Source organism: Carcharodon carcharias, chromosome 2, assembly GCF_017639515.1.
Source record: "Carcharodon carcharias isolate sCarCar2 chromosome 2, sCarCar2.pri, whole genome shotgun sequence".
Taxonomy (NCBI): domain Eukaryota; kingdom Metazoa; phylum Chordata; class Chondrichthyes; order Lamniformes; family Lamnidae; genus Carcharodon; species Carcharodon carcharias.
The window spans coordinates 44,997,319-45,024,063 of NC_054468.1; the positions used below are offsets into that span (position 1 = coordinate 44,997,319).

The following is a 26,745-nucleotide window of genomic DNA, read 5'->3' on the forward strand; positions in this document are numbered from 1 at the left end:
AGTTGGCCTCCGACAGTGTATATGCGAGAGGGGTGTGGGGCAGCCCAATCTCACTCCAGCCATCCCCTCTCCTCAAGGAGTCAGCCAGGAGCCATCAAGCACCCATAGGGAGGAAGATCAATGGGTGTACCCCCCCAGGGCTACCCATCCAGATGACTCTGGGAATGTCTGGTCCATCCGAATCCCCTCGTCCTCTGACCTCAGCAGCCCCAACTCCACAGGCCAAGGAGGGTGCCACTGCCACACAGCAGGCCCCTGAAAGCAGGTGGGGCCCTCCAGGTCTCGGCCCTCCAGAGGACACCATCAAGGTCATCACAGCCAGGGTGTAGCAGTCAGCAAGCTGCCTCCACCTCCGCTGTGGATGTCCAGGGAGCACCAAGATGTAACGGCGGGGTTAGGAAATTTAAGAAGATGTAGTTGCACAGCTTGGGCATGAGTGTTAATTGTGTATAATGTTCACGATTGTGAAAAAGCTCCCAAGAATGTCTCCCTATCTATGTCACCTTGTTTTGATAAGCAATGTTCATGTCACTCAGGTGTGAAACCTTTCTGCACCAGGTAACAATGGGTGTCTCAGTCCAGGGCCTCTTGCCTGTGCCTTGTGCAGCATTCAGACCAAAGTGACACACTCCCTGGACACATTAGTGCTGACTTGGTGCTTGTCATTGCTGCCAGAATGTCGTGGGCATGCGTCACAGAGTTCTGTCATTCTCTCTCTGTGCTCTCAGCACCTTTTAAGCTGGGCATGGCCCCATCTCTTCAGCATCTGTGACCAGTGATGCTGTGCTCCCGTAGGGGTCAGGTGCTGAAGGCGGACAAAGGATCAGATGCTTTTAAAGTTTCATGGCTGCATCTCCATGAAACGACCCCGATCACAGAGCGGAAGTGACTTGCCCTCGGCCAGACAGGAGTCAGACATTCTCAGATGCGATGTGAAGGTCTATGGAGTGTCCTCACTGGACGTCGTCATCATCCTCCTGCAATTGAGCAACTGAGGGCTCCATTACATCCCCATGACAGTCTGCCATAAGCCAGACTGGAATCAAAAGCTCATAAATTCAATGTGAGGATCTATGGTGTTTCCACGTTATGAGGGCCTCCCGAGTGCACCTGCCTTGTCTGGCCAGTGAGAGGGCCTCATCGCCGTCATCATCACCTAGGACCTCCTCACCCTCATCATCATTGACGTCTTCTTCATTGGAGGAGACCCCCAGCTCCTGCATCTCCTCCTCAGCCAGCTCCTCTCCCATTTGTAGCACCAGGTTGTAAAGGGCACAGCAGGCAATGACGATGCATGAACCCTCTGTGGACTATATTGCAGGGCTCCACCAGACTGGTCCAGGGACCAGAACCTCAGTTCAGCTTCCTGATGGTTTGCTCCACCAAGTTGCAAGCTGCAGCATGAGCCTCATTACACCATCGCTCTGCTGTAGTCTGAGATGCCGCACAGGTGTCATCAGCCACAGCCTCTGCAGGTAGCCCTTGTCCCCAAGGCGCCACCCCTCCAGCCTCTGTGGGCCCTGGAAGACGTCAGGGATCTGTGACCAACTGAGAATGTAGGAGTCATGGGACATTCTCTGGAAACCGTGCGCAGACCTGCAGGATGCGTTTGTGGTGGTTGCAAACCAGCTGCACATTTAGCGAATGGAATCCTTTGCAGTTGACATAGTTGACCGTTTGTTGCAATGGAGACCTGCGAGTGCAGTCAATCGAACCTTGCACCTGTGGGAAACCTGAGATCTAGGCAAATCCAATTGCTCTTGCATCCTGACTCTCTTGGTCCCAGGCGAAATGTTCAAATTGTGTGGCATCCGTGACCTCATGGATGTATTTATGGGTGGAGGCTTGTGATATCCCACAGAGGTCACCTGTGGAGCCCTGAATAAAGCCACTGGTGTAAAAATTGAGCACCACAGTCACTTTCACAGTCACTGGCAGTGGATGCCCTCCATGTCCCGGTGGCACTAAATCCTCAGTAGCTGGTAGATGTGACTGACCAGTTACCTAGACATATGCAGTCTTCAGCAGCACTGGTTCTCGGTCATCTGCAGGAATGAAAGGCAACGTCTATTGACCATGGGTCTAGCTAGCCGCTGGCCAGCGACAGCTTTTTGTGGCTCTTCAGCAGCGTATGTGGAAGCCCCAGCCATCCCTTGTTCCTGGATGTGCTGCCCCTGCCTTGGCACAGCCAGACGCCTCCGTTGCTCTCTTCTCCATTATCTCTGCTCGCTGTATGTTATGAGGCATACAGCTAGTTCACCAAGCTCCATGCTCCTGATGTACTCCTCCTGCAGAATGAAAGATAGAGATGTGTGGGTTATTTTGGATGTTCTAAGAACCTCCCTTGGTTAAGTCTGAAGGCCCCTTAACACATCCCAGAGAGTGCTGGCCACCATTTGGCCAGAGTTTAGTGCACTGAACCCCAGAACCCCAACCACCTCTGCCCCACTTCACCTGACCGATTGGCGGCAGCTTTGCCCACTGGACTGCATGCTGTACTCTCAGCTCAGCTGCAGTCATCCTCCTAACATACACTGCAAGGCTGCACTGTTAGCTTGAGCCATGGGGGAGGCTGGTCCAAACCAGGATGATGACATTGCAAGGGGCTGTAAGCACCTCCACCAGTGACTGAAAAACACTTCAAAATAAGGTCAGTTATGAAATAAGAATCTAACTCATTTTACACCTTATAAATGAACACGCAGAATACTGTTCAGGAAAGCTCAATTTAATTCCTTTCGATACTCATAACATCAGAAGTAATAAAACATGCTGCTTTATCCCATTAACAAATGAAAATCACTTGACATACTTAGCAAAATTTTCTAGCCACAGTGACGGGTTTGGAGGCAGGGTGGGGTGGATGGAGGGTTGAGGAAAATGGAGACCAGCCACATGGATTATCTCTCCAAAGCATTCCCACTGCTGAAGAGCTTTCCAATGGGTGGCTTGGGAATTGAATTGGCTGCCCACTTTATAGATGCCAGTAGCCAATTAAAATTATTTAGGTCAAAATTAGGGGTGATTTTGCAGCCTTGCTGGCATTTTGCCACTGGCGGAATAGCAGCCCACCCTGTGCAGAAGCAGCCAGGTCAATGGAGCCGGCCCACCTATAGCAGGCCAGGGAGCCTTTGGAGCCAGACGGTCCATGGCACAAAAACGTGGCTGCGGGTCCAATAGGTCATAACTATGGCCAAAACAATTCCTCTACAGGAATTTCCCTCTTCTCCAAGAGGCCTACTGACTTCAACCCTCATCAATTTTGATTTAGATCCAAGCCCCCAAGGGTGTCTCCATATGAGGTGCCCTTGTGGTTTCCAACCTACTACAGCAGCACTCATCTTTCCCTGCTGATGCTCCATAGCTGCTGGCCCTCTGAGTCGGCAACATCAAGAATCACTCCAAGAACAGCAAGCTCTGTTGTGACCAATTATGAGGCCTCCTCCCTGAACATTGCGCTCCTGGTCTCACTGCCAACAATTCTGGGCAGGGAACCCCATTTGGCCCTGATGTCAGAATATTAAAGACTGCAGGAAAATCTAGAACACTAGTTCCATTTTCCACTCTGTTCCCATCAATCTGCAATGTTAACACCAGTATACTTGATAGCTGAAGAGGCTCCTCCTGGAGTTCAGTCAGAGCCTCATTAATAAATGTTAATCATGGTCCCACAACCTATAAGAGACACTGATAGCATTTTAACCTGCTCTAGAACCTTGCACCTACACATTCAGAAAGAGAAATTCTAGAAAAAGTAATAGAAATTAATGGACTAAATATAATGGCAGCACACTTGCAATTTCCTGATCTGTACTCCCCCAATCCAAACCTAGCCAATGAGAGTGCAGCTTTGTAGCTTATCCTTAATTTTGTGAGACAGGCAAAAAATGGAGTCTGTAGCTCAGGAATTAAACTATGTTAAATGATGCAGTGTAAGCCATGTCGCTATTTAGAATAAATTAAAGGCACAGGAAAAATGTACAACTATGCCTGTTGCACAGTTGGCTGAACAAGTTAAAATCTCCTTGGACATTGTTGTCTATTGCTGGATCATTTCAAGACCTACCTGTCTGTATCATTTACTTTAATAGCATTTTCTTTCACACCAGCAATCAGACAGTGACAAGCAGTAGATATCAATCTTCTAAGTGAGAGAGCGAGCAACTCCTCGATAATAGCTCCTTTCATTAAATAGCCTCCCATCTTCAGCCTCTATCAGTCTATTGTATTATTTCTTGATTATTTTTATTGATATTACTTTAGACATTGGTGCTCTAAACATGTTTTTCTTCTAGGCTACAATTATACCATCTTACACATTCCTTCTCCTCTCTGCATCCTCAGTATATTGAAATATATTCATTGTATGGTTTCCCATGCTAGCTCACTCTCTCCTAAGACTTCAAAAGCACAGAACATCTTACCAGATTCAGCTTTTCCTCTCTCTTACAGGTTTATATTACCAGATTTAGTACCACTAAATTAATGTTATAATTTACTCAGAAGTGTACAGAGCACATAAACCGAAGTGGATTGAATAGTTTACAAATTGTTGCTTGTACTTACAGCATATGAGAAAGTGCCATCAAGCGAGCTGGCACCTGGTGATGTTTTTTTAGTTATGGGCAATAAGCAAATATTGTCCTGTGATGCCGTACTAATCCATGGAGGCTGCATTGTCAATGAGAGCATGCTTACAGGTAAGGATCTTTTCCAAATATAAGCAAAATACTGAGGATGCTGGAAATCTGAAATAAAAACAGAAAATGATCAAAAGTCTCAGCAGGTCTGGCAGCATCTATGGAGAGATAAACAGAGTTAATGTTTTGCTTCCAAATGACTCTTGTTCAGAGCTGAAGAGAGGTGGAAGTGTGAAATAAAAGCAGAAAATGCTGAAGATGTCATACAGACTGGAAATGTTAACCCTGTTTCTCCCTGCACAGATGCTGCCAAACCTGCTGAGTTTTTCAAGCATTTCCTGTTTTTATTTCAGATTTCCAGCATCTGCAGTGTTTTGCTTTTATCTATACAGGTGGAAGTATGTTGGATTTAAACTGTTGGAGAGGATGTTTAGTGGAGCAGGTGGAGCAAAATAGAAGATCAGGGATGGGTGGGAGCTCAGGAGGGATTTGACAAAGATGTCATGGAGACAAGACAAAGGGAGTGTTAATGGTAATGTTAAAGACTAAAGAGGGTGCAAATAATGGCATAAAGGTTAGGTAGCAGAATGTGTTAATAGCAGAACAAGAGTCAGTGTTCTGTGAAAGCAAAACAAGTTATAGATAGCCCCATGGCAGGAGGGGTTTGGGGAAGAAAACATTTTAAAAGGTCAAAATGGAGGAGTGAGTTCATGGTCTGAAGTTATTGATCTCTAAGTCCGGAAGGCTATGAAGTGCCGAATCAGAAGATGAGATATTGTTCCTTCAGGTTACATTGGGCTTCACTGGAACATTGCAGCAGACCAAGGACGGAAATGTGGGCACAGGATCAAGATGGTGAATTGAATTGGCAAGTGACAGGAAGGCTGGCGTCATGCTTGCAGGCAGACCGAAGCTGTTCCGCAAAGCGGTCACACAGTCTGCGTTTAGTCTCCCCAATGTAGAGGAAACCACATTGTGAGCAGTGAACACAGCAGAAATTGAAGGAAGTGCAAGTGATTCGCTGCTTCATCTGAAAGGAGTGTTTGTTTGGTGCCTTGGACAGTGAGGAGGGAGGAGGTAAAGGGGCAGGTGTTACACCTTCTGCAATTGCATGGGAAGGTGCCGTGGAAATAGGATCTGTTGTTGGGGGTGATGGAGGAGTGGACCAGGGTGTCATGGAGGGAACAGTTCCTATGGATGCTGACAGGGGAAGCGAGGGAAGATGTGTTTGGTGGTGGCATCATGCTGGAGTTGGCAGAAATGGCGGAGAACGACCTTTTGAATGCATAGGTTGGTGGGGTGAAAAGCGAGGACAAGGCGAACCCAATCATTATTCTAGGACGGAGGGAAAAGTGTAAGAGCAGAGGTGTGAGAGATGGGTTGGAAACAGTTGAGGGCCTTGTCAACCTCAGCCAGGAGGAAAGCTTGGCACTGAAAAAAAAGGAAGACATTGTTTTGGAAGGTGGCATCATCGGAGCAGATGCAACAGAGGAGGAGAAACTGGGAGAATGGGATGGAGTCCTTACAGAAAGCAGGGTAAGAGGAGCTGTACTCAAGATAGCTGTGGGAGTTTGTGGGCCTATAATGAATATTGGTAGACAGTCTATCACAAGAAATGGAGACAGAGGAGCCAAGGAAGGGAAGGGAAGTGTTGGAGATAGACCATGTGAGAGAGGGGTGGAAATTATAAGTGAAATCGATAAATCTTTTTCACTTGTGTTCCAATCTTATCCTACTTGTTCTCTGAAAAATTAAAAGTTATGAAATTAATTGTCACTTGTACATATGCTAGTGGCCACCTCAAGAGCAATAAAGCAAAGGACATCAAATGTCCTCAGGGATAGAAAAATTGAAGCAATAGAGAAATAGAGCAATAGATTGAGTTGGAAATTCCTTTTTCTGTAAGTCAGATAATTTTTTGACTTCCAACAAGGGAATCAAGGGATATGGGGAGTGAGCAGGAAAGTGGAGTTGAGGCAAAAGATCAGTCATGATCATACAGAATGATGGTGCAGTCTCGAAAGGCTATATGGTTTACTCCCACTCCTCTTTCTTATATTCCTTCCTTCCTGGAGAACAAAAGAAATTCGAAGAATTTGAAGAAGGTGGTTATCCCTGCATCATTAAGATGTGACAGGGCTCTACCAATGGGCATACTAAGTTGACAGGAGCCTCTAACTTACCATGTGATGTTAGGATGGATTTTATTCAGTATAGCTTTAATTTTCTTTCTTTCATTCGAGAATTTTCATTCCTTTTGTTATTGATTGTGCGTGACACTAGCAAGTGAGCATTAATTGGACATCTCTGGTTTCCTCAAGGCCAATAGCAGTCAACCATTTAATGTAGGTCAGAAATCATATATGGATAAAACCATGTAGGGGTGAGGGGCCCCTTTCCTAAACTGTTAGTCATGTATTCTACTTTGGTAGATGAGCAGAGTATTTCCTAAATGGTAAGATATTGCAAAATGTAGATGTACAAAGGGTCCTGGATGTCCTTGTCCATAAGTCACTGAAGGCTAACATGCAGGTGCAGCAGGCTATTAGGAAGGCTAATAGAATGCTAGCCTTTATCGCAAGAGGATTTGAGTACAGGAGTAGTGAAGTCTTGCTTCAGTTGTATAGAAGTTTGGTTAGACCGCACCTGGAGTGCTGTGTGCAGTTATGGTCCCCTGACCTCAGAAATGATACTATTTCCATAGAGGGAGTGCAAGAAAGGTTCACCAGACTTGTTCCAAGGATGGCAGATGAATAGAGATTGGGCAAACTGGGCCTGTATTCTCTAGAGTTTTGAAGAATGAGAGGTGATCCCATTGAAACCTACAAAATACTTAAAGAGATAGACAGGGTAGATGCAGGTAAGCTGCTTTCCCTGGTTGGGTTAGCACCAGGGGACACAATTTCAAAATAAGGGGGAAGCCACTTAGAACTGAGATGAGGAGAAATTTCTTTACTCAGAGGGTTGTGAATCTTTGGAATTCTCTACTCCATAGGGCCATGGAAGTTCAGTCATTGAGTATGTTTAAGGTAGAAATTGATAGATTTCTGATTAACAATAACATAAATGGCTATGGGGATAGTGTAGGTAAAAGGCATCAAAGTGTTCGATCAACCATGATTGTATTGAATGGCGGAGCAGGTTTGATTGGCTGAATGGCCTTCTCCTGTTCCTATGTTCCTGTTGTGGTCACTTACCCTGCAATTGTAGGCTATAGCCCTTTAAGAACTGATGCAGCATACTGTCTCCCTTCCTCTTCAGCACTTTCACCCACCCACCACACCCCACCACCTCCTGCCCCACCACCACCACTGACTGTGGTGAGCTCCAGCCTGTCATTCAAAATAATTTCAGGAGCTTGCCTGCTATAGATAATGAACTGGAAAATCCAGCAGACCTGACTCTTGGGTAGTGCCAGAAACAGAAAACCTCCACATATTTTTACTGCTTGATTGCTTTATTGTGAATTCGGGGAATACAGTAATCAATTACTTTTGATTGATAACTTCGTTGATTTATTTATTATTTGATCTTACTATATAAGGTGAAAGTATTCCTGTAACAAAGACACCATTGCCAAGCATAGCTATCCCTTGCTGTTGGAAGGGCTCGACTGAAGATTACAAGCGCCACATCCTTTTCTGTGGAACCCAAGTGATTCAGTCAAAGGCAACAGGCCAGGGTGAAGTAAAAGCTGTTGTCTATCGAACAGGTATGTCTCCTATGAGATAAAAAATATAAATTATTTGGAGTGTAAATGTTCCCATTAATGTTGTGGAATATAACTTCTCCACCTGCTGCATTGCATTTCATTTCAGTTGGGATATATTTTTTTGTCCTCACCATCTATGTATTAATCATCACCTAGGTAGAATGCATAAAATAATTATTGGAAGGAAAATTGATCGGGGTTTATTCCTTACATATAATCCTAACCTGCCTGATTTTCCCTCCTGCACTCCATCTAAGTGATGCTTAATATCTGAGTGGTATACATGGAGATCTAACTCAGCATGCCTTCTTGTGTTTTTAAGATTAGGTACTAGAGTTATTGATGCTGCAGCAATGTGTTGTGTTACTGAAAGGTAAAGCTTTGATTCCTCAATTTTCACCAATGGGTTCAGCTACATGACTGGGAAGGAAGATGAGAGCAAAAGCATTGATTCTTCCTCAGCTGAAAGAAGAAAATATAGTTAGGATATCATTGAGATTTAATTTATTCACATATTAGCATTGTCAAGATCTGCAAGAGGATGGATTCTTCATCCACTAAGGAAAACTTTTACTAATAGGAGCTTAAATAGTTTACAGTATGTAATACTGTGTAGCATCTTTAGTAATGATGGAAATAGCAGTTCCTCAAACCAATGGTAATCTGTGTATATCAGAATAGAAAAGATTTGTTTTATCTTTCACAATCATATTGCTATCGAAAACAACTTGATAACTGATAATTTAATTATGTCCTTAATAGCTTCTTCTCTTTATCACCAATGAAATTGTCACTTCAGGTTTTACTACTACCAAAGGGGAGTTAGTGAGGTCCATTATGTTCCCAAAACCAATGGACTTCAAACTATATCAAGATGCCTTTCGATTCCTGGTATGCCTGACAGTTATTGCAGCAATTGGGATGATCTATTCAGTCTGTATCCTTGTGCTAAATGGGGTAAGTTAACAGCAGTTACTGTACATGATTGCACCAGAAATAAAAAATCGATGTATCATATCTGTTCTTTTCATGGATTGATTTAAAAATTGTCTTCCTCATTTTGAGCTTATAGCCTTAGGCCAGAACTTTCCAGCCCAAATGCAGCAAGAACTGGACAATATCTAGGCTTGGGCTGACTAGTTACAGGCAACATTTGCATCACACAAATGCCAGGCAATGATCATCTCCAACAAGAGTGAATCTAGGCAAGTGGTGGCATAGTGGTATTGTCGCTGGGACCCAGGGTAATGCTCTGGGGACCTGTGTTTAAATCCCACCACAGCAGATGATGAAATTTGAATTCAAGAGAGAATCTAACCATTGCCCCTTGACATTCAATGGCTTACCCATCACTGAATTCTCCACTATCAACATCCTGGAGGTTACTATTGACCAGAAATTGAACTAGACTAGCCAGAAAAATATAATGGCTACAAGAGCAGATAAGAAGCTAGGAATCTTGTGACTAGTAACTCACCTCCTGACTCCCCAAAGCCTGTCCACCGTCTACAAGGCACAAGTCAGGAGTGTAATGGAATACCCCCAGCTTGCCTGGATGAGTGCAGCTCCAACAACACTCAAGAAGCTTGACACCATCCAGGACAAAGCAGCCGCTTGATTCGCACCACATTCACAAACATTCACTCCCTCCACCACCAACGAACAGTGGCAGCAGTGTGTACCATCTACAAGATGCACTGCACAAATTCACCAAGGCTCCTTAGGCAGCACCTTATAAACCCATGATCATTACCATCTAGAAGAACCAGGGCAGCAGATACATGGGAGCACAACCACCTGGAAGTGCCCCCCCCCCCCATGTCACTCACCATCCTGACTTGGAAAATAATACCATTTCTTCACTATCGCTGGGTCAAAATTCTGGAAGTCACTGTTAGTGTACCTACATCACATGGACTGCAGCGGTTCAAGAAGGTATCTCAGCACTACCTTCTCAACGGCAATTAGGAATGGGCAATAAATGCTGGCCTAGCCAGTGATGCCCACATCCAGTAAAAAAATTTTTTTTTAATTTTTTATGTCAGAGCTTGACTCTTAATCTATACTTAAACTTGACAAAGACTTACCAGAACCTACCACCTGAACCTAATTCGCTACTCACTCGGTCTCCACCTCACTCGAGTGTAGTCTCCCAACCATACACTCCTTACTGACCAGAAGTTGCTGTCAAAAATATTCCACTTCCATGTCGGAAGCTGCTTGAAAACAGCATCTTGCTGTCTGGTTCCCAATTTAAATGTTTTAAGTGACAAGTTCCTGTACCTATATTGTCAGCACAGGCTAAACTTGCCACAAAAAGTTAGGGCATGTGTGCTTCAGCCTAAATATCTTTTTAATGGCTTGGTTAGACTTAATCATGAAAAAAGAAAAGCCAGGCACTTTTCAGAAACTCAGGATGTCCCAAAGCACAAATTAAGTGAAGTGCAGTCACTGTTGCAATGGAGGAATGTAGTTACTACCAAGCAACTTCCCTGACACTGGAAATTACCTTTTATGATGAGGAGTTTCATTCCTTCAGCTTTTAATTGTTGTTGGAGACTTTTTAAAAAACTTTTTCTTTCTAATTTTTTCTCTCACTCCTAATCCAAATTTTCTTTCTTTTCACTTTTCTTTTCGTACATGATTTGACATTAAATCCTAACTGACATTTCCTGGTTCAGATGTTGTGAGGTTTATTAACAATGATTGATTAAGGAAACAGACAGTTGCTTGAACTATTTACACAAATTCCAGATACCCCAGGGGAATCACCCTGTTTGGATCTTTGAACTTCAAGCAACTTCCTGTGCAAAAGATCATAGAAATTACGTTGGCAAGGGCAAGATTAACAAATTCATTCAGCAGCTATATATAGTAAATTCAGGCCCAAAATTATTATATCATTCAGTTGAGTTTACGTACTGTACTTATTAATCAGCCCTTAGAAATCATTAAAAGGTTTTTGTGTAGCATCTATTTTGTTTTAGAAATACTTTTGATATTCTTGATTTGCTGTAAGATGATTGACAATATTCTACTCTGGCAGGTACCAGCAGGGAAAATCGTGAGGAAAGTATTAGATGTGATAACTATTGCTGTATCTCCTGCCTTACCTGCTGCTGTGACTATAGGCATAATATACGCCCAAAAAAGACTGAAGAATAAGGGAATCTTTTGCATTAGCCCACAGAGGATCAATATTTGTGGACAGTTGAACCTTATCTGCTTTGACAAGGTGTGCTTTTGTTTAAACTTGATTATGTTAACTTGCCGTTGACTGCATAGTAATCACAAAGTAATCCTTTCATTACCACAACTGTTCATGCTGGTTTAAGCTTGTACTTCATGCTGTATCGCTGTCACTCATGTAGTGTGAATTTGAAACCATGGATGGAATGAGGAACTGGTGGACCAGATGTAACTCAATGTTTTGCTAAAACTGTATTTGTAAGCTGGAGTCTCTTCATATCTGTTTTTGTATAGTTCAGCAAACGCAGACAAAGGATAGGTGAATTAAATTAAATATCATTTTTTCCGACCCTTCAGGTGGTGTTGATTCATGCTGAATAGTCTAATGCAGCAGTATCTGCCTCAGGGAAATCTCAATGTTACTTCCAATGTCACATATATAGTGGAAGTTATAACATGGGATCAATTTGAAATTTAAGTTGGAGAAAATGGGCCGGAAGACTTAAGCCACATCCACTTAACTCTAGTTAAATCTGCTCAGACAGGTTCCTTGATCTTTTAGGAAGGCACTTGTCAAAAGTGAGCATTCCTCCGCAGCCGAGACCATGCAGCAGCTCCATTGGCATGTATGGAGTTGGGCCTCTGAAGCCTTTCTGCCCACTCAAGCAACGCAAAAGCATGAAATTGCCACCAAATGCTCCAGAACTTTTCACCCTCAGGTGCAAATTAATGTGTCTTTTAGGGGGCAGCAGAACAATTGGACGACTGGACAAGTTGTAGAAAACCCTTGCGAAACGTGGCCATGGTGCAGGCGGTGGCATTCATAGCCTCTTGCAATGTCTTTATTAAAGTTTGGACCAGTATCCCTCATGGTTCAAGCTAAAGGTGTAGCCTTGCAGTGCAGGTTATGGGGATGCCCGTGCCTGACTTCGGAGCACAGCATGCAGACCAGTGGCCAAAGTTGCTGCCAATCAGTCAGGTGGAGTGGGTAAGGCTTTGGACAGCCAATGAGTGCACTAGCAACTGCCCATCCAAGTGGGGCCAGCACACTCTAGCATGCGTGAAGGGGCCTTGAGACTTAACCAAGAGAGGTCCTTAGGACATATTTGCTAACCCACGCGTCTCTGTCTCTTTGATCCTGCAGGAGGAGAACATCAGAATCATGGAGCCTGGTGATTTAGTGGTGTGTCTCATGGCTTACAGGGAGCCAAGAACAAAGAGAACAGTGCCTGGCTCGCCACAGTGAGGAGCACCACCCTCAAGATGAAGGTGCAGCTGGCCCTCCTCTGCAGGCAGTTGAAGATCCACAGTAAGCCGTCAATCATAGGTGCCTCACTGACCCAGGGTTTATTGACTATGTTTGTCATTCCTGCAGATGACCAAGAACCAGTGTCACCAAAGACTGCGCATGTCTAGGGAACTGCTCAGTCACATATGCCACCTGCTGCAGGATTTGGTGCCATGGGGCTATGGAGGACATCCACTGCAAGTAGCCATGAAAGTGACCGGGGCACTCAACTTTTAGCCCAGTGGTTCCTTTCAGGGGTCCACAGGTGACCTGTGCGAAATCTTGCAAGCTTCCACCCATAAATATATCCAGGAAGTCAGCATCCTCACCTTGCATCTGTGAACGTTTGATTCCTGTGAGACTGGCAGGATCCATACCCTCTGTGCTAAGGCTCAAGTCATGGAGACCAAAGGAGGCCGTAATTGTTGCAAGGTTCCAGGAAGATGATGATGACATACAGTGAGGACACTCCTTAGGTCTTCACATTGTCTCTGTGAAGGTCCGACTCCTGTCTGGCTGAGGGCAGCTCACATGCGCTCCATGATCAGGATCAAATCATGGGGATGCAGCTTCATGAAGCCAGGAAGCAAGAACCCTGAGATTTGCACAGATTGGTTCAGCGGGTATGCACTGGAGTTGGCTGTGTGCCCGCTGAACTGTCAAAGACCTGTTAAGGCCATTAATAATCTAAATGAACCAATTGTCAGGGCTGCCCGTCCAACCTTAAGGTTGGCAGGCAGGCAAAGAGCCCAGGCAGTCTTCGCATTTTTCATGGAATCTCAATATTGCAACAAAATGTTTCAGCAAAATTCATAAACATGTCCCACCTCATGTGACAATGTCACATAAAGAGACATGTCTGAATAATTTTATTTATTCTTTCTTTCAATTTTTGAGAATGAAATTAATCTCCCTGAGGCAGCTCTGTGCCTCAGGGAGACTTCTGCACTCTTTCACGCATGCCCTGACTCTCCCTCCTCCCCCCGCCCACACAGATAGCACTTTGCACTTCTGGGTGCGCATCACACTGGGCGGGCCTTAATTGTCCCGCCCAAGTAAAACGGCAGCACGCAGCTGATTGCAGGTGGCGATCGCCTGCCCACCTGATGGACAGAAGATTCTCCCCCTACATCCTCTGTAGGTCTCAGGTCCCTGACATCTTCCAGGGTCTACCGAGGTTGCAGGGTTGGCTCCTCTGGGACCAGGGCTACCCACAGAGGACCTGGCTGATGACACTTGTGCATTGACCTCAGACTGCAGCAGAGAGACTTTACAACGAGCCTTATGCTGCAACCCAGACTTTAATGGAGCAAACTATAGGCATCTTGAAACTGAGACTCCAGTGCCTTAACAGGTCTGGTGGAGCACTGCAATATAGTCCACCAAGGGTGTTGTGTATCATCGTATCTTGCTGCGCACTACACAAACTGACGCTGCAATGGGGGGAAGACCTGGCTGAGGAGAAGATGGAAAAGCTGCACCTATCCTCCAATGAAGAAGACGGTGAAGGGGATGAGGATGATGAGGTCCTCCAAGGTTAGGATGCTGGCAATGAAGCCATCGCACTGGCCAGACGAGGCAGGTATGCTCGGGAGGCCCTCATACTGTAAGATTCTTAGAAGATGATGATGAGATGTAGTGATGAGATCCTTGCCTTACATTTGTGAATGTTTGACTCCTGTGTGGTTGATGATAGCAGATATAGCCTCAGTGCTCAGGCTCATGCTATGGAGATACAGCAGAAGCCCTAATAGTCGCTCAATTCCAGGAGGATGATGACAACATGCAGTGAGAGCACTCAATAGATCTTCACATAGCCTCTGAGAATGTCTGACTCCTGTCTGGCCGAAGGCAGCTAGTTTCCCTCTGTGATCAGGGTCATGTCATGGAGATACAGCCATGAAACTTTAAATGCACCTGCTCCTTTGGCACCTGTCCCCTCCAGGACTACACCAACACTGGATACAGATGCTGAAGAGATCGGTTGGGCCAGCTCCACCTCTAAGTCACTGAGAGCACACAGAGAGAATGACGGAACTCTGTGACACCTGCCCACAACATTCCGGCAGCAATGACAAGCACCATCAATAATATGCCCAGTGAGTATGAAGCCAGACCATCACTTTGCTTCGAAAATTAATACTGCACAGGGAAGAGGCCCTGGACTGAGACAACTGCCTTTATCTTGTGCAGGAACCAAAATTTTCTGAATGACATCTGATTGACATGAAAACTGCTCATCAGAACAAGGAGCCATAGGCAGGGAGACATTCTTGAGAGTTTATTTACAATAGTGAACATAATGTACAAGTGATTAACACCTGTGCCCAGGCTGTGCAACCTAAATAGCCAAGTGGTTATGGTACTAGGTTTGTAACCCCAAGATCAAGAGTTCAAATCTCACAATGGCAAACTATGAAACAATGTAACTTCATCTAAAACAGATGGAAACGGGTTTGTACTCGAAAGAGTTACATCTTCTTAACCTTTGTAACTCTGCTGCTATGTCTTTGTGCTTCCCTGACATCCTCAGTGGAGGTGGAGGTAGCCTGCTGACTGCTATGCCCTGGTGCCTGTGATGACTTTAGCAGGCATCCTCTGGAGGGCTGAGACCTGGAGGGCCCCAGCCTGCCTTGGGTATCCTGCTGTGGACCAGGTGCACCCTCCTCAGCCTTTGGAGCTGGAGATGATGGGGTCACAGGAAGAGGAGATTTGGATCGGCCAGACATTCCAAAGTCACCAGGGTGTTGAGTTGCTGGTCCTCCTCCTTATGGGTGCCCGACGGCCTGTGGTTGACTTCTTGAGGAGAAGGGGAAGCTGGAGTGAAATCGAGCTGCCCGGCACCCCCCTTGCATTGATACTTTTGGAGACCAACTATGAGTCAGCGATGGAGTGCAGCAGTGCAGGAGCGACATCTTGGACCAAAGTCTCCATGGCGGCTGCCATCCTGCCAATATTGACCTCAGTGCATCAGCATGCTGGCAGTATTACCTCAGACTGAAGGCAGATGGACTATTCCATTGTCCCTTGTAATCTGAGGAGTGCAGCGGACATCCCTTCCTGATGTTCCTGTAACTGTCTTTGCAGCTCCAACAACTGATTGAGGATGGCGTCCAGAGACTCATCATCTGACACTGGTTCAGCAGATTCTTTGCCTCCTGTAGTCCAAGTGCTGGCGACCTCAGATGTTCCTGTCTCTCCCTGCTGTGGAACAGATTGTTCATTGTGATCCCAAGGCTGCTCTACATCAAGGTCCCACCGAGGTGTGTGTCACTGTACTAGTGGAGAGTATGGGTGAGCGCCATGACTGGTCTTCAATGGTGCTGCCCTCAGGGACCTCCATCCAAGAAGCTCTCAGGACTGGAGTCAGGGTCAAGGTTGCCTGGGAGTGACGTGTTAGATGTCCTAGAAGGGGAAGTATGGATTATTGATTCTTGGCAGCCGTGTTACACACAGAACAGTGGACTCAGAGTAGCGTTGACAGAGGGATGATGTGGTGCAGGATCCTCACGTGGGTGCTTGCCGTTGAATTCACCATTGCCACAGGAATGGTCCACATCCTCCCTGGCCAGCTCCAATGCATGGCTCTCAAACAGAGTGAGAACCTTGATGTCTGGCACTCCACCCCAGTCTGAGACATCTCCTGTTGATTGTGCGTGATCTTATCCTACATAAAGACAGGTGAAGAGAGTGTGAGGAAGCCAAATGAGAAGGATGCCAGGTATGTGTCTTTGCAGAATGGAGCATTGACGGGATGAGGAGGCGATCTCCAGAGGAGAAGAGGTCAGATGGAGATGTGAGGGTGTGCGTGAGAGAGAGTGGCGATGTTCCTTGAGCTGGCAGTGAATGAAATGCCAGTGAATGTGTGATGGGCTTGTGAATTTATAAGTTGAGAGTGACGAAACGGTTGACTTACCCTGGCGGTACAGATGAGATCATTCGTCCTTTTTCTGTACTGGATGTCTGGCCTCTTGTGTGCAGCATTGGCTCTGACTACCTCTGCCATTGCCTCCCAAGCTGGAATGGTGAGACTGATGGGACTCCTGCGCTAGAGCTGGGGTAAAGACCATTGCAGCTCCATGATGTCCAGATGGCATCCCAGGGATGCATCACTGAATCGGGGGCTACACATTTCTTGGCTTTGGGGGCCATGTCTTCACCAGAGCAGTCCTGGACTGCAAGCATTGAGAAGTGCGCGCGGCTGCAGTTTAAATATGGTGCCTGGAGTGAGAAAACGGTGAGGTAATGGTGTGGTGGGAAAATTGGTGGCCGCCTGACAGTGAGACGATGTGTTTCCTGTGACTGCATAATTAATGAGGTGGGAAGGGGACGATATGATGCAAAAATCCACCATTGCGGTCAGCAGGTAAAATGTCTTTTTTCACACCTACTATCGCACTTAGTGCAAATCTGGGATGACTCTGCCCTGCGTTTTTAAAGTGGTTGTGATTTTTACCCCATTTTACTCCACTCGTTGCCCCAAAACTACCCCCAAATTGTCATTAATTCAGAGAAAAATCTAATCCTTAGTATTTCGTTCCACAAATGATGAATGACTGCTGAAATAAAGGACCAGAGTAGCTTCATGTTTGTTTTGATAATTAACTTGATCTTCATGCAGTTATTCATCTACCCATGTAATATGTAATATCAACATACCAACAGTAGAGGATGCTATCAATATTATTCAATGTTATAAGCAAAACACCTAGCTCAAACTAACAAATCTGTTATTTTATTGCTAAGTATTACAGCAAGATATTACTACCTCGACAAAAGGAAAATGAGGCAAAACTAATAACATTATTTGCAAGAAGCTATCCCATTTCAGACATATATTCCCCTTAAATAGATTGATGAGGTCTGATTGCATTCAGGGAGCCATGTAGATTGGCTAACTATACAGACTTTGAGACAGAACAAAGGATAGCTTTGAAAGATGTCCCAGACAGCTGGCTGAGTCAATTTTTAATTCAGACTTACTCCATCTAGAATCATGCAAAATAAAGATTTTAAAAAATTATGTTCATTGCACATGTTTTCTTCTCAAGTCTACTCTTCTTACAAAAATAAATGGATGGAGTAAACTATACCCTGATTGATTATGGAAAACCAATGCATTTTCAATCAATTGCTTTTAGTACAAGCATTTAATATGTTAATCTTGAAATTCTTCTCTCTACTATTTGAAAGAAATTGAATAAAGTCTTTACAAAAATTGTAGAGCAGAATTTTAGTCAAATATGTTAAACATTAGTGCACAAGTAATTCAATGCATAACACAGGGCATAATATTTTTGTACTATGAGCAGCATATTGCTTTACATCACATTATTCTCTTCAACAGAATTATTTACTATTTTGTACTTTATGCAGACTGGAACACTGACTGAAGATGGATTGGATTTGTGGGGCTTAGTATCAACAAAAGGGAAAGGGTATGTCCCCTTGAAATTATAGAACCAAAAACTTTTAAATGGTTTCATAGTTGAAGATGCACAGTGTAAGAGAATCATAGCAATATATTGTGTAAGCTGCTAAATGGATATCAGAGTCCACTTGCCAACCAGTCAGCCCCCTCTTCTCGTACAGTATGAATCTTTTTTCTCCTGACATTGGTATTTTCTTGCGGATTGTCCTGATAAGCACAAGATGAAAAGTTTTGACAAAAAAGTTTCTTTTTTCAGCAATACATATTAAATCCTCAGCAAAAGATTGTTTTTAGCATCCACACATTAGCTATTGTGGGAGGTAGTTTTCTGGTATTTCTGTTTTATCGGTTTTTCATTTTCTGTTTTTATTTCAGATTTCCAGCATCTGTTGTATTTTGCTTTTATCTTAGTGTTTAATTCACTGCCCCTTCTCTTCCAGGAGTGCTTACCTTGAAGTAGTACTGCTCTTCTCTCTGACAGGATTTCCATTTGTCTCTTTCACCCTGTTCACCTTCATTGCTTTGCGTTTCCCTCCTGAAGTTTGACAAGGTGTTTACCAAAACTTGCTTTCGCACCCTTAATTCCTTCCTCAGCAACTGTCTCCATCTCCGACTTACCCCACATGGATTCCAACTGAAGCTCTATCCCTCATGTTTCGAACCCAGCCACCCAGTACTGCAAAAGGTATCTCTGGGACATAGAACATTCCTCGAACTGCTGTTCTCACCACATCCTGAGGTCCACTCTGTGTCATGCACCGCCATATGAACACAAACGACCTCTCCCTCCAGCTGCACCGACTCACTCTATCTCAAAGCTGTCCTTGTCCCCAGTTTCATTTTATTCATCGTCTCATCCGATGCCTTAACAAGAAACGTTTTGAGCAGAATTTTCCCAGAGTTGTATGAAGTGCAGTAGCAGGTGGGTAAAATGGAGCCCTACCCACCGATGAAAATGGTGGGTTTTCACGCCACATCTTCCCGAGCCCGCCTCATTATATATTCACTCGCACAAAACACACCGTTTCCATGGCGGGTGGTCTCTCATTTGCCTGCTCACCATCACCCTGCTGTTGCATCATGCCAGCTGCCATCTTTAAAAGGCAGCTGCCAGCAAAGTGCTCAATGCCATCAGCTCACCACCACTCCCTGGGAGATGGCCATCAAAGGCAAAATGTCTGCAGCCCCCCAGCTTCAACGAAGGGTTCATCGAGTGACTGCTGGATGCTGTGGAGGCCCGCCGGGATGTGCTCTACCCCAGCTCTGACCACAGGATGAGTAGCAATGTCACCAACCCGGCTTGGGAGCAGTGGCAGCAGTAGTCAGTGCGAACGCCCTGCAGAGGAGGGCAGCCACCCAGTACTGCAAAAGGATGAATGATCTCCTCTGTACCACCAGGGCAAGTCACTCTTTTCATCACTCCCAACTCTCAAACTCACAAACCCATCACACGTCACTCCCAGGCAACCTTGACCCTGACTCCAGTCCTGAGAGCATCTTGGATGGAGGTCTCTGAGGGCAGCACCGTTGAAGACCAGTCATGGCGCTCATCCATACGCTCCACTAGTGCAGTGACACACACCTCAGTGAGACCTTGATGTAGGGCAGCCTTGGGATCACAATGAACAATCTGTTCCACAGCAGGGAGAGACAGGGACATCTGAGGTCGCCAGCACTTGGACTACAGGAGGCAAAGAATCTGCTGAACCAGTGTCAGATGATGAGTCTCTGGACACCGTCCTCAATCAGTTGTTGGAGCTGCAAAGACAATTACAGGAACATCAGGAAGGGATGTCCGCTGCACTCCTCAGATTATAAGGGACAATGGAATAATCCATCTGCCTTCAGTCTGAGGTAATAGTGCCAGCATGCTAATGCACTAAGGTCAACATTGGCAGGATGGCAGCCGCCTTGGAGACTTTGGTCCAAGACGTCGCTCCTGCACTGCTGCACTCCATCGCTGACGCATAGTTGGCCTCCAAAAGTATCAATGCAAGGGCGTGCCGGGCAGCTCGATCTCACTCCAGCTATCACTTCCTCTCACGGAGTCAGCCACGGGCACTCAGGCACCCATAAAGAGGAGGATCAGCAGCTGCACACTCTGGCCATCCATCCAGGTGACTCTGGGAGTGACTGGCCCATCTGACTCCCCTCTTCCTATGACCTCCGCAAATCCAGCTTCACAGGCTGAGGAGGGTGCCAATGCCACAAAGCAGGACTCCGAAAGCAGGCCGGGGCCCTCCAAGTCTCGGCCCTCCAGAGGACGCCTGCCAAAGTCATCACAGACAGGGCTTCACAATCAGCAGGCTGCCTCCATCTCTGCTGTAGATGCCCAGAGAGCACCAAGATGTAGCGGCAGGGTTAGGAAAGTTAGGTAAAAGTAGTTGCATAGCCTTGGCAAGGGCGTTGATCACTTGTACATACTATTCACTATTGTCAATAAACTCCTAAGAATGTCACCCTGCCTGTGGCTCCTTGTTCTGATGAGCAGTGTTCTTGTCACTCAGATTTGAAACCTTTCTGCACAAGATAAAAGGCAGGTTTCTCAGTCCATGGCATCTTCCCTATGCTCTGTGCAGCCTTCAGACCACAGTGATGATCCAGCCTCACAATCCCTGGAAACATTACTGGTAGTGCTGGTCATTGCTGCCAGAATGTAGTGGGCAGATGCCATAGGGTTCTCTCATACTCTATATATATAAAAAAATGTCCAGTGTAGAAAGGCAAAGTATTTTCCAATTTAAAAAACACACAAACACATTACAAGTAAAAGTCCAACTTGGTGGCCACTGTTTTGCAGCCTTTGTCTGAATAGATCTTTTCATTCTCGGGAAAGTACGTCATTTCCTCGGCTATTTCAGTCATGATCTGCTTGTCCACCTCGTAAACTCGGGCTTTCAGTTCTTCTCTGACGCACACCAGCATCTGTGACCAGTGATGCTGTGCACCAGCTCCTGAAGGGCTAAGGTGCTGAAGGCGGGCACAACATCAGATGTGCCTAAAGTTTCATGGTTGCATCTCTGAGATGGCCCTGATCATGGAGCGCAAGCAAGCTGCCCTTGGCCAGACAGGAGTCAGACATTCTCAGAGGCTATGTGAAGATCTAAGGAGTGTCCTCATGTTGTTATCATCCTTCTGCGATTAGGTCCTCCACTGCACCTCCATAACAGGAGCACTCTCACAGTCAAACATTCACAACTGTGTTGTGAGGATCAATGGGGACACCTCACTGCATCATCTTCCACAGATCTGGCAGATATGAGGGCCTCATCATCAGCACTGAGGACCCCCTCACCCTCATCCCCGTCGGCATCCTCCTCATCGGAAGAGACGTGCAGCTCCCCCATCTCCTCCTCAGCCAGCTCCTCACCCCGTTGCAGTGCCATGTTATAAAGGGCGCAGTAGATGACAACGATGTGTGACACCCTCTGTGGACTGTATTGCAGGGCTCCACAGACCAGTCTTGGCACCAGAACCGCATCTTCAGCATTCCGATGGTCTGCTACACCAAGTTGCGAGCTGCTTCATGAGCCTCATTATAGCGTCACTCTGCTGCAGTCTGAGGCCACTGCACAGGTGTCATCAACCACGGCTTCTGCGGGTAGTCCTTGTCCCCAAGGAGCCAACCCTGCAGCCTCTGTGAACCCTGGAATTCTGCAGGGATCTGCGAGCAACTCAGGATGTAGGCATTATGCACACTCCCTGGCAACCATGTGCATACCTGCAGGATGCGTTTCTGGTGGTCGCACACCAGCTGCACATTCAGTGAGTGGAAACCTTTGCAGTTGATGATGTCCACCGAGCGTAGCAATTGCATCCTGCACCTGTGGGAATCCCGAGATCAAGGCGAATCCAACGGCCCTTGCATCCTGGCTGCCCCGGTCCCGAGTGAAATGCACAAAGTTGTGCGTCAAGGAGAAGATACCATCCGTGACTTCATGGATGCACATATGGGTGGAGCATTGTGAAAGCCCACAGAGGTCACCTATGGAGCCCTGAAGGTTGCCACTGGCATAGAAATTGAGCACTGTGGTCACTTTCACAGCCACTGGCACTGGATGCACTCCATGTCCCCTTGGCGCTAAGTCCTGCAGTAAGTGGCAGATGTGAGCCAGCGGGTCCCTAGACATGCGCAGTCGTCGGCGACACTGGTTCTCAGTCATCTGCAGGAATGGCAGGCGGTGTCTAAAGACCCTGGGTGTTGCTAGGTGCCAACCAGCCATGGCTCACTGTCGCTCCTGGGCAGTGTGTGTGGGAGCCCCTGCTGCCCCTGCCTTTGCACGGCCAGGTGCCTCAGTCACTCTATCCTCCATCTTCTATGGTCTCTTTAGGCCATCAGGCATACAGCCAGGTCACCAGGATCCATGATCCTGATGTGGTCTTCCTGCAGCATGAAGGAGAAGAGAGATGTGGTTATCATGGCTGTACTTAGCATCTTTCCTGGCCTCTGTAACCGCCCCTTAATGCTTCCTGGATAGTGCTGGTCACCCCTCGGATGGCCAGAGATGACTGCGCTGCATGGCTGCCCTGTCAACCTGAAACATGGGGGATGGGGGACACTGGTCCAAACCAGGATGCTGAGATTGCAAGGGGCTGTGAGCACCTCCAGCAGTGACTGCTACATGGCCAGCACTGGCGAGGAGTTACAGTGCAACTCCTCCATGGTCCAATAAAGTGGTGGCAAACTCGAGGTCTGTGCTGGGAGGGTGGGGAGGCTTGGGGGGTGGGTGGGGGTTGTAGGCGTTGGGGGGTGGGGGGGGTGCAGGTAAGGTACGGAGTGCCTGGTGGTCCTTTGGTGCCTCCACGATGCTTGCATGGGTGGACAGGTTAGGAGCCTGACCCCAATCATATCACTGCGCCTGATTTGTCTTAGTTGAGGGGGAATGGTCAGTTTATACCCCGCCACCCCTCAGCAGTCGCCTGTGGGGCCAGGCATCAGTTTCCCCCACCCCACCCCTGCGGCCTGTAAACAATGGGTGAGCTGTGGAGAATGCTGCTGCTCACTCACCTTGGTTCCCCCTTGGTGAAGGCTGCCAAGTGCATGTCACCTGCGTGCTGTTGTGAAACACATCAGTGTGCTTTCCCGCCGACGTGGACGGATGATACAGCGGGGTTCCAAGAGCCTAGCAAGGTGGCCTTTTAATTATATGCTAATGTATTACAATTAGCTCCTCACCGACTGATGGTGGGAAATGTGGCCCGCTCTCAGTGGGCTGAGCGGAAGATCGCGACCTGCCTTCACGCTGTCATGAAGTGGGTCCTGCCATATTTTCTGGGCACGTCACCTAACACACCCACCACCAGTGGGCTCGGAAAATTCCGCCCTTTCTCTTCCTTTCAGATGTTAAGGAACACATGCTCCAACAAATTATTGATACCATTGCCTATCCAGATCCCTCCACCCCTTCCCGCCCCCCGACCCTATTCCTTCTTCTAACCCCAGCCCTTGCCGTGTATTCACCATACCCTCTGACCTTCCCCTCTCTGCTGAACGTTCTGTACTCAGCAAAGGACTCAGTTTCATACCCTTACGCCCTGACCCCAATGAGTTTCAGGCTCGGCACGATGCTGAAGTCTTCTTCTGCCGCCTTTGTCTCTGTGCTCACTTCTTTAGGCAGGAGCCCCCTGACATTCAATGGATCTTTCACCCACCTCCAATATTCTCCCTCCACTTGGACCCCTCCCTCTGACCTTTTACCTGCTCTTGATCTTTTCATTGAGAACTGTCAGTGTGACATCGGCCGTCTCAATTTCTCTGCTCCTCTCACCCATTCTAACCTGTCTTCTTCTGAACTTGCTGCATTCAGTTCTTTTAGGTCCAACCCTGACTTTGTTATCAAACCTGCCGACAAGAGTGGTGCAGTTGTTTGGTGTACTGACCTCTACCTTGCAGAGACTGAGTGCCGACTCTCAGACACTTCTTCCGACCTCTCCCTGGACCATAACCCCACCACCGAACATCAGGCCATTGTTTCCAGGACTGTCACTGACCTCATCTCCTCTGGCGATCTTCCCTCCATAGCTTCCAACCATAATATATAATCTCCCAATCCCAGACAGCCCACTTCCACCTCCTTCCCAAAATCCACAAACAGGACAGTCCCAGTAGACCCATCGTGTCAGCCTTTTCCTGCCCCAAGGAACTAATTTCTTCCTATCTTGACTCCATTCTCTTTCCCCTTGTCCAGTCTCTTCCCACCTACATCTGCGATTCCTCTGATGTCTTACATCATATCAACAATTTCCAGTTCCCTGGTGCTAACCACCTCCTCTTCACTATGGACGTCCAATCCCACTACACCTCCATCCCTCAACAGCATGGTCTGAGGGCTCCGCTTCTACCTCGAATTGAGACCTGAACAATCCCATCCACCACCACTCTCCTCCATCTGACTAAACTTGTTCTCTCACTGAGCAATTTCTCTGTAAACTTGTCTCACTTCCTCCAAATAAAAGGTGTGGCTATGGGTACCTGCATGGGTCCCAGTTTAGCCTGTCTCTTTATGGGGTATGTGGAACATTCCTTGTTCCAGTCCATTTAGGCCCCATCCCACAACTCTTTCTCCGGTACATCGATGACTGTTTCAGTGCCACTTCATGCTCTCATCTGGACTTCAAAAAATTTAACAATTTTGCTTTCAATTTCCACTGCTCTATCACCTTCACAGGATCCATCTCTGACACTTCCCTCCACTTCCTTGACCACTCTGTCTCCATTTCTGCTGATAGACTGTCCACCAATATTTATTACAAGCACCCTGACTCCCACAGCTACCTCGACTAAAGTTCCTCACACCCTGCTTCCTGTATGGATTCCATCCCATTCTCTCAGTTGCTTCGCCTCCGTCGCATCTGTTCTGATGATGCCGCTTTCCAAAACAGCGCTTCTGACATGTCTTCCTTCTTTCTTAACTGAGGTTTTCCACCCATAGTGGTTGACAGGGCCCTCAACTGTATCCGACCCATCTCCCGCACATCCGCCCTCACACCTTCCTCTCCCTTCCAGAACCATGATAGGGTCCCCCTTGTCCTCACTTTTCACCCCACCAGCCTCTGCATTCAAAGGATCATCCTCCACCAACTCCAGCATGATGCCACCACCAAACACATCTTCCCTTCAACCTCCTGACGGCATTCCGTAGGGACCTCTCCCTCCGGGATACCCTGGTCCACTCCCCCATCATGCCTAGCTCCTCATCTTCTTCCCATGGCACCTTCCCATGCAATCGCAGAAGGTGCAACACCTGCCCCTTTACCTCTTCCCTCCTCATCCTTCAAAGGCCCAAACGTTTCTTTCAGGTGAAGCAATGCTTCACTTGTACCTCCTTCAATTTGGTCTACTGCATTCGCTGTTCCCAATGTGGTCTCCCCTGCATTGGAGATCAAACGCAGACTGGGTGACCGCTTTGTGGGACACCTTCGGTTTGTCCGCAGGTATGACCCAGACCTTCCTGTCGCTTGCCATTTCAACACACCATCCTGTTCTCTTGTTCACATGTCCATCCTTGGCTTGCTGCAATATTCCAGTGAAGCCCAATGCAAACCGGTGGAACAACACCTCATCTTCTGATTAGGCACTGGGGCAGATCAGCTGTGATCTTATTGAATGGTGGAGCAGGCTTGAGGGGCCGAATGACCTACTTCTGGTCCTGTTTCTTAAGTTCTTCTGTTTTGCAGCCTTCTGGTCTTAACATTGAGTTCAACAACGTCAGGTCATGAACTCTGTCCTGTACCTTTTAAATCCCCTTTTTAAAAAAAAATTTATCCACTTATTTTCATTTTTGTTCATTTATTCATTGTTTTATCCCCTTTTTATCCCTTTTTCCATTCTCTTTCCCCAATCACCGCCCCCTCCCCCATTCCACCCCCAAAAGGGCCATCTGTTACTTGTTCCATGTTTTTTTTCACAGAGTGCTTACCCTTGTTCTACTATTAACACATTCTGCTTTCTTATCTTTATGCCAAGATCAGTACCTCCTTTAGCCCTTACCACTACCATTAACACTCCCGTCGTCTTTTTGTCCATGACATCTTTGTCAATCTCTCCTTTGGCCCCACTGATTGCTGGCCTTCTATCAGCTTCACCTGCTCCACCCCTTAAACAGTATAAATTTAATCACATTTCTACTTCTCTTTAGCTCTGAAGGATGATACAGACTCAAAACCTTAACTCTGTTTCTCTCTCCACAGATGCTGTCAGACCTGCTGAGTTTTTCCAGCATTTTCTGTTGTTATTATGGTAGGCTTCTCTATTGGTCATGGACTATAAGAAAAGTGTTAGATCAGAAGTCATCATACAGCAAAGATTCTAATAGTGAGCGACTTCTATGCTTTAGCTACATTGTTTGATATATTTGGCAAATGCAGTCATCCAGCCAATTCATGATTACATTGTTGGACCTCTTGTCATGCAATTCTCTTTAAGACATACAAGTCTTTCTTTGGCCCATCAATTTTAAACAAAATAAAAAGTTCCTACTTAGAA

The 26,745-nt window shown here is 46.5% G+C and overlaps 1 protein-coding gene across 4 annotated transcripts in view; it reads left to right on the forward strand.

Moving 5' to 3' along the window:
- The window catches only part of LOC121269648 (probable cation-transporting ATPase 13A4), a 130,692-nt gene that overhangs the window by 35,875 nt on the left and 68,072 nt on the right, over positions 1 to 26,745 (forward strand). For all 4 annotated transcript variants that reach the window (XM_041174422.1, XM_041174413.1, XM_041174431.1 and 1 more), the window contains 5 exons: positions 4,569 to 4,700; positions 8,185 to 8,352; positions 9,152 to 9,309; positions 11,399 to 11,587; positions 18,206 to 18,267. In XM_041174422.1, the coding sequence (XP_041030356.1) occupies positions 4,569 to 4,700; positions 8,185 to 8,352; positions 9,152 to 9,309; positions 11,399 to 11,587; positions 18,206 to 18,267 (709 nt within the window). The remainder of the gene's footprint in view (positions 1 to 4,568; positions 4,701 to 8,184; positions 8,353 to 9,151; positions 9,310 to 11,398; positions 11,588 to 18,205; positions 18,268 to 26,745) is intronic.